The 8,929-nt window shown below is 46.0% G+C and overlaps 1 protein-coding gene across 1 annotated transcript; it reads left to right on the forward strand.

Moving 5' to 3' along the window:
* The first annotated feature begins 413 nt into the window (after positions 1-413).
* Positions 414-1,277, forward strand: LOC135389910 (very long chain fatty acid elongase AAEL008004-like). The gene has a single exon (XM_064619961.1). It carries the CDS (start codon positions 497-499, stop codon positions 1,211-1,213), a length of 717 nt encoding a protein of 238 aa, XP_064476031.1. The 5' UTR covers positions 414-496; the 3' UTR covers positions 1,214-1,277.
* The last annotated feature ends 7,652 nt before the right edge of the window (positions 1,278-8,929 follow it).

The following is an 8,929-nucleotide window of genomic DNA, read 5'->3' on the forward strand; positions in this document are numbered from 1 at the left end:
CAAGGTACTTGAATCATCAAGAGTCTGTTCCAAAGGAAAAGGCTACTAAGTTACATTGTCAGGCATCTTCGTGTCCTAATGCATCCGAACGACGAGTGGGATTCAAAAGATCTCGCACCGCATGAAGCATCCCTTTCGTGGAACAGCACCTATTTCTTGTGCGTTTATTTATCGAAGGCGAACGAGACACAAAAAGGTGGAGAGAGTGACATTTCGATTCGGGTCAGACCTTGACTGTCAATTCCCGTCGATTGTTCTCCGACACCTTAATGAAAAAAAAGTGGTAAATGCAGACAAGGCGATACCTCTTCCTTGGGGGCCTGACGTCACACGCCCTCGCAGAAGCATGTGCTACGCCGCTTATAAACTGAAAGGACGCCGCCTAGCCTTCACGTCCTCATAAAGAACAACTATGGCACACGGAAGCGTTCTCACTTCGTGGATACCGGATTCCCTTTGGAACACGGCCGACCCTAGGGTACGGCCGTACCCCCTTATGAGCAACCCCATAGGCATCTTGAGCCTAATCGCTTTTTACTTGCTCTTCTCGCTGAAGCTCGGGCCCGCGTTCATGAGAAACAGGCGACCCTTCAACATAACCTTCCTCGTGGTCGTCTACAATGCGGCTATGGTGGCGTTCAGCATCTACTTCATCTTCCTGACCGTGAAGTGGGCCTACGTGAAGAGTGGCTACAACATCGTCTGTCAGGAAAATGACTCGCAGACCAATCCAGCAGCCTCTATTATCATCTACCACGGATGGTGGTACTTGATGCTCAAAGTCAGCGAACTCCTCGACACTGTCTTCTTCGTGTTCAAGAAGAAATTCACGCACGTTTCGTTCCTCCATCTCCTGCATCATTCTCTCGCGTTGTGGACAGTGTGGTTGGACCTCCACTTGGCCATTACGGGGCAGGTCGCCCTCTTCCCGCTGCTGAACGCCAGTGTACACGTAGTAATGTATACTTACTACGGCCTTGCGGCTCTGCGACTACAGAAGTACCTCTGGTGGAAGAAGTACGTGACACAATTTCAGATTGCGCAGTTCGCTACGCTCACGGTGCATTCGGCGATCCCGCTCTTTGTCAACTGTGGATTTCCCAGGTCCTTTGCGCTGCTCATGGTTCTGGAAGCGACCTTGTTTATGGGACTCTTCTCAGACTTTTACTACAGGACTTACGTTCAATCGAATGTTGGAAGGAAAGTGGAGTGAAGAGTGTAAGTGTGGTTTATAGCAGTTTCTTTTAAAGAGTGAATCTTTACTTTAATGTTTCCTGCAAACAGAGTTACAAAGTACCATAACTTTATGTGTCACATATACAAGAGTGCATTTAATCTACGTGAAATGGGTTAAGTGTTCGAAATATACCGTCGGTTGCATATTAAGAGACATATGCTCACTGCAAATTCATATTAAACAATCAAATCAATAAGGAAATGAGCGTCAGTGAAATTTTGAAGTGTCTTTCGCGACATCTTCTCGTACGTGTCTTACACCTGAATGAGTTCAAAAGTTAATTATTGTCTGCGCTTCATGTACTCAAAATTATCTCACAGTTTTTTTTTTCTTTCTAATTCAACATTACAAGTGTAGCTACTGATATCATCAGGAAGAATCCGTGATTATTGCTTGTAATAAATGATCATCGTGAGGAGAGAGAGAGAGAGAAATACATGATGACGATGATATGGGGATGACGTGAGGAACGAATACGTACCACAGCTAGGTAGAAATTAATCCAAAGCAACTTTCGTTCTTTTTGGCTAACATCACATTCTGGAGGTGTACTTCCATAGGATTGATTGATTTTAAAAGAAAAAAATGTACTTCCATAGGAAAATGCTGGTAGTCGGTTACTTGTTTGTAATAGGAACATGATAGGAACGAAAGAACCCCCGAGACCGAGGACATGTTGTGTCGTCCCTGTCTCGAGATTTTAGTTCTTATCAACAACAAATTTATTTTAATGATGATCATGTTTCACAAGCTAGCCTGCATTTTGTGTCTCCTCCACGTGCTTGTTTTTGTTTTGCCAGTTGCATAGTAATTCGAGTTCGCAGGTGTTCTTACTGACAGACCTCAGAGAGTTCATGTTTAAATAACGGAGAAAAGATATGGAGATGTGAGCCCGCTCTTTGCGGGACAAGCTACTCCAGATCTAGCAAAGAAAAAAGAACAGGAAGAAAAAAAAAGTCCAAAAAGACGAAAGCTCTGCCTTACTCTTAACGAACGTGGTGAGTGAGCGCTGTGCACCCTGACGATGAATCGCAGGCCATTAACCCATCACTTTCACGACGTCAAAGGGTCGGCCATTAAGACGGTCCGTGGATCTCTCAAGTTGCAAACGGGCAGTGTGAAACCGCGCACATTCGAGAATATAGGTTCCGAATCTTTACGCGCATCACATGTTAAACACAACGGCGAAGGTTGACAGGCCATCTTGAACAGAAATGCGTTGGCCAATGGGACACTGAGTCGAAGCCTGTGAAGCAATGCGTTGTTAACCACAAACATGTATGCAGTGCCCTGTTATGACAATGAGACTTTTATAGCGTGCCGGGAATGACCGACAGTTCATCTGCCTCCGGCACTGACTCTGTAAGTAATGTGTTGTACATACGAGGAAATAAAAAAAAAGGGTTTGAAAATGCTGAACTGTTTGTATGAAATATATCCTGAAACGTTCTCATGAAATGCATACTGTACACGAACTGGTGGAAGGACGTGCTTGGAGGGACGTTTTATTCGCCATTGGAAAGAGTGGTCTCTTTCGCGTAATCGGACAGCAGGAAAATGACACGAAGGGGGATTTTTTGTTGCAACTCTTCTTTACCATCAGCGCTCTAGATTAGATTAGATTAGGGTTAGAAAAGAAAAATATGGAGATGGTGACTCATACAGCCCAGCTCACGCTACCTTATCAGGGAGAGGGAGGGGGGATGCTGTGTGTTGAGTTTTTGGCGTCCACTTTCAAGAGCACAGATAAAACCAACGGGTACTACTACTGTGACAGTATCCCATTTACTGATACTGAAGTTGTTCCTATGCGGCGGATGCTACTGCAGATAAATTGTCTCAGTGTCGTAGATCTTACAGCCATTGACTCCGCTGTGGAGTTTCCAGTTTCCCACGCCTGTGCCCAGCTTGCCGCACCCCAGCTGCGATCCTCCATATCATCGAGATCTGTGTGTGGTACACGTGTGAACGTCGGGTGTTTCGACGCCAACTTGAGCTCCTTGACCATGGACCATTCAGCTTCTCCAAAGTACTTGGCCCATTGAGCTCCCTTGCGCATCAGTGTCGGGCTTTTTGCTTTCATGCAAGCCACTGGATTCCTCGAAGAGCTCTAAACAGAACTCCGACCTGTCGTCGCCTTCGCGTTCACCATAATTCATCCTCTCATATTAACATCTATGAAGTGGGGTAGGGTCCTGTGTGGCTACCACGGGAGAACATCCCATGTCATCATCACTTCTCCTTCATTTATAGTTGTTGTCTCCACGCCTCGCGGTGTGAGCTGGTCACGAGCAAGTTTACGACACTGGCGACGTCTGAGTGCTGCTAAGACACCGTTTTGGATGTGTACTGATTAGAAAAAAAAAAAAAAAAAACTCCCTGAACTGTGCTTCTTGTGGAGATGGCGCACATCCTCCTTCAGTATGCTGGCGCTTTAGACCGCGGTCCTGTTTCCGTTTGTCCATAGACAAAAGGAAGGGGGGGATCTACAGACAAGGTTAGAGCAAGTCCCCTGAGCCTGAGAGCGCCTATTGGTACTTGTGTAAACTCGTCGTCACAGCGTTTAGCCATCGAAGCCCCTGGACATTTCCTGACGGATCCTAGAGGTCCACCGTGTCATACACTTGGATATATACCATGCCAATACCTATGCGACGCATTTGGACGGGTCACACCATCTGAACACCCTTGCCTTCATTATGGTAGCACGTGCCTCATTCGTTGACAGCTAACAAGTCATGAGCGCAGAGTTGCCAGTATTTTGTTGTTGTTGTTGACATAACAGTTCGTGGACTGGTGGTGGGTTATCGCATTGCTCCTAGTTGTATCGGAAAGTCAAGTCAGACATTATTGACCATTAAATGCAGAGGTCTTATGATACCACTCCCCTGCATACTAAGACGCGCACAACCCGCCTTATAAGATTTTGCATGTTGCGATCCAACTATGTCTGGAGACATTGCTGCAACCGGTACATTCCGTTAACCCTTGCCTGCTTTGCATGCCAATTTATTCGCAAGATTAACCTCCCCCGCAGCGTGGTAGATTTTTTTTTTTACGGCGCACGGGCATTCAATACATGTTGCGTAGTTACTGTGTTGCGCAAGTTATAGATCAAAACTTTTTGTTCTTGTTATTTTTTTTTTGGGGGGGGGGGCACTTCGCAATGATGTAAAACTTGGTTAAGCGCATACACCAACAGGAACAGCGTGCTCTCTCTAATGGAAACAGGACATAACGTCATCGTACCTCACCACCGGGACTTCCCGTTTCCTGGCCTTAGTTTCACGCTTGAGTTCTTCATACTTCTCTCATTCGCCACGCCAGCTGCTATTCGACGCCCACCGCTCCCGCCGGAATTCCCTTTGCCAACACCGTTACTGATTCTGGGGGCCCCTCGGGTGCCGCTGTGTACTTCCTCTGCATAAAAGTTCGATTTCGCCCATAGTACTCGCAAAGGCAGACCTTGAAGCTGGAAAGAAAAGACGAACTGACCACGACCACCACTAAAGCCACCACTAAATTATGAATGGTGCTGTCATGAGGTGTTTCCCTGGTAAGATTGTGGCACCCTACCGAAGAGCATGTGGGTTGATCACCATACCTCAAGCCATACCGCAAATGTGCGCGATGAAACAGGGAACACTCCCTTGAGTGTGAAGCAGCTAGAGGACACGGACAAAACGAACGGGACACATGGACCCACAGTTCATTTTGTCCGTTTCCCTTATTGTTCCACAGACACACCAGCTAGCTTGTATTATCTGAGTTTGTTCATACAAACGTCCGTAGTACGTGTTCTTTTTCGAAGTCTGTTATCTTGAACATGACTCTAGACGCATGCTGAAGAGAGACAGATATAGTGGCACAAAACGGTAAGCAGCGTTTGCTGAAAGAGCACGAATTAAAACAAAAAGCTGAGCAACAAGAAGAGGCGTAACGAAGACCTCGGAAAGGATGGTCCACTGTCTCGTGCAAAGACAAAACCTGTTGACAATTTGACGTTCACATTCAGCTTTCTTTACCCTGTATGATCAGGAGCTCGCGCTGTACGTGGGAGCGTCATTCGGGCTGCATCACCATCTACTGGCGATCACAATCAATTATCGTCAGTAGGTTCAAACGTTCAATAAGCCTTAATGGATTCACCGCGCTCTGTACAAAGCGCTTCGAACTGCTACTAGAATTGTGCGGGCAGCAATAGGAATAAGAAAATGTTAGGGTCCAGGTCTTCAACCTGTTGGTCGTCTACCTCGCCGTCGCCGCTAGGGTGCCTCAAGCTCCCTTTGCATAGGGTGAAGACAACCGCATCGTCTGCTACGAATTTCCGCCATCTTTACGCCCACGCACAGCTCGCGGTGCGCTCATAAAAGTGTAGCTATACGCTTATCTACACAGTACGATTTTGGAGTTGAGTAGATACATAGAAGATGAGGTTTGAAAAGCTAGGTGAAATCAGAACACATCATTCATGCACGATCAGCGCGTGGGCATAGACATGGCGGCTTTGCGGCATTCGCTTCTGCAAAGGGTGACTCCACCCTACACAGGGGGAGCTAGTATTCGGGCACCCTAGTCGCCGCTAAACGAGTATGCCTCCTGGTGCCTTCGATGAAGTCAACTTGTCAGCCGAAGTATAATTCCTCCGGAACCTCCTGCCCCTTGGTGACCATTTTGCTGGTCTGTTGCGTTATAAGCGCCTGCCACTCAGGTATACACTGCGTCACTTTGAAAACGATTGATGATGGACCTACTTCTTGTTATTCTACACTACAAGGGTGGTGGCAGGAAGTTTTGGACGTGTCTCGAACAACGCGTGCTGTCATATAAATGTAATGGTAATCATTCAGATCGTAGCCACCGATATCTCGTACAGTAGACTGTTCTTTCACAAGGATTATCCCTCCTCCTTGGAAGAACAGCCATCGGCGTCTCCATGCCGCTGTCTTCACTTAATCAATGAGTTTTCCGCTTTGCAATCTTTTCACGTAGTAAGCATTCATACTCAGGAGACGGGCATGGCCGCAATATGTCGGGCACTCAAGTCCTGCAGAGTACAGTGACATATACAGCACTCATGCGAGCACAAGAAAAACTGGTTGGCAACGATAGTGGCGTCACCTGACGCAAAGGTCGCTCCGTACACGGTCATGTGTACGCGAACGACGCTCGAAAGGGAAAGTGACCGGCGCGTCCGCCTCCGTGACCCATACTCGGGGCGGGTGCGCAGGCCATGCGACGACGAGAGACGCGGAAAGGAAATATGCTCGAGGAAGTGAGATCCTTGTCTGCGAACCTAATGTGAGGTTGTCAAGTATATATATTCCAGAAACATCTGGAAATTCGCTAAAATTCCTGCTGGAGCTGACTGGTTTGTTCCATAATGAAAATGATATATCTGTTCAGTCCATCGTCTGCTAGAGACGGGACTGGCTGTTTTAATCCGAATTTTGCGGAACTTCCTCAGTTGCGTCGGTTAATGGGCCGTTCTCACTCATGTCATTACTCACGTGGGGTACTGCCACAACTCCCGCTGTGAAACACCTCGTGTCACCATCATCATTATGTATCTGTTTTTTTTTTTTGTTGTTGTTGTTGTTGTTGTTGACGCGTTCCAAGGATTTTAGTATATTTACGATATTTTATAGAAATATAGAAATTTGAAACAGACAAATAGTTTGCAGGAAAGTAGAAGGGGTTTCTTAACACTAACTAGGGAAGGGTTGTTGACATTTCGGTAAGCTGTGATATCCTCACCGAGCTCTTATCACTAACCCCAATCCTGTTGAAGGCGGCGTTACGTCAACACCCCCATGTTATAGATAGTGCTAATAAATAAATAGATAGTGCTAATGTTTTGTATTTTTCTGCAATCACTTTATCTGCGTCAAATTTCCATGGAACCAAAATTTTATATAAGAGTAATAGGGCGATGCTTTATTATATCGTGAAGCTTGATGTATAAAAATTGCGGGGTCCAGGTGCATGATTGTGCCTTCAGTACTGCTAACTGCTCCAGTCGAGGAGTTTTTGGAAGGTTCAAACGGGAAGAACGCAAGATAAGTCTTGTGCTTTTGATAAAGATAAAGCCACTAGGCAGGCTGAGGGTGTGATAGGGAACCTTGCGGGAGAGGGCGTTGTTGGTTCAGGATATATAAGTACCAGGCTTGACAATAATAAATCCTTGTTCGTCAGTCTGTGCTTGTGTGTTGTGTCGTCCTTTTACTTGTTTCCTGGCACGGGGGTTTTATCGCTTTTAAAGTATGCTACACCGAACAGCCCAAATTTTAACCATTTTCAAATTTCTGCAGTTCTATTTCAACTTCGTGGACATTCGCACCGCTTAACATTTTAAAATATTATACTACGTAGCATTTCTTTAGCTTTACTAAACAATAAATCCGGGCCACACCGTATCCCTCGTTCTTGGCTACGTCTCTCCACGCATATTAAAAAGAAAAGAACAAAAAGGAGGAATCAAACAAAGCTAAATTTTCACGTAGAGGTTGTTCCCGAAGGTCAAATTCCCCTTGACGAAGCGATGTCTCTTCATCCAAGACGGCATTCGAGGCTTCTCCTTTTCGATTGTCGCGGGCCTGAGACGCAACCTTTCGACGCCGTCCGTAATGACACTTTCGAGGTCGGATTGGCACCGCCGTTATTTGCATACACTGAGAGATACGCTGCTGATAGAGGGACGCATAGGTGTCCATATCATTCATCACGTAATGACCCTGAGTATGGACCTTGCATACATACGTCGGATCTTTACAACGATGGGCGCCTGTCGCATGCGGATGGAACTTGTCCGTTGTCTGCAAATACATAGCCTTCAGCAACTACAGCTTGTTTAGGATTGAAGCCGTCATACGGGGCGTTTTCCTTTTTTCTTTTTCATCCTTTACAAAATTCTTATAAAGAAGCAATGAGAGCGGCATAGATGTCATTTTTGCTGCGAGATGTTAGGCTCGGGACAACATCTCAATTTTTTTTTTTACAAATCAATCAATCAATCATTTTTGCTACGTGACTTTCTTCTGTATGACCTGTCTTCTTTTTCTTTTTTCTTACTCTATTGTTCCACCCACAAACGCGTTTTGGAGTGGCCAACCCTGACTGGGTCGAGACTAGCCTCTCCATATTTTTCTTTCAAATCCTACCCAATCTAATCCAATCATTTTTGCAACTGAGTTCGGCAGGGCGGCCATCCTCTGGAAAATAGTATTTAACTAGAAGACGTCTAATTACCCAAAATTAATTAGCTCTTTAATTCGAGAATTTCGGCAAAAACGCGCGCGCCATTCATAGCTGAATTTCGGTATGCGCAAATGAGCCGAAACCAAAAAAGCGTGCCTCAGGAGCACATCACCTTCGCTCAGACGAAGGCGTATTTGGGCTGGAAAGCGATTTCTGTGGCCAGCAGATTGGCACTTACTCCAATCATCTCCATCGCTCCAAATCACGTGGCCCTCTGATGTGAAATAAGCGTCGTGTACTCCCTGCGTTCCCGGTCGCTGCCGTGTCTCGGTTTCGGCCACGGTCGATGGTCGTGGTTTCGGCTCATTTGCATATACAAATTCGGGGATATATATTTTAACGCACGTGCGTGTTTCAGGATTTTTTAAGCGTGGAATGGCTTTCAACGAGGATTGTCCCTCATTCTGCTATATCGCTTTTGCCCGAAATCACCTG

This window comes from Ornithodoros turicata, chromosome 3 (assembly GCF_037126465.1).
Source record: "Ornithodoros turicata isolate Travis chromosome 3, ASM3712646v1, whole genome shotgun sequence".
NCBI lineage: Eukaryota > Metazoa > Arthropoda > Arachnida > Ixodida > Argasidae > Ornithodoros > Ornithodoros turicata.

Bases quoted from the DNA above. Each gene is read 5' to 3' on its own strand.
- LOC135389910 (XM_064619961.1), top strand. From the start codon at position 497: ATGAGCAACCCCATAGGCATCTTGAGCCTAATCGCTTTTTACTTGCTC.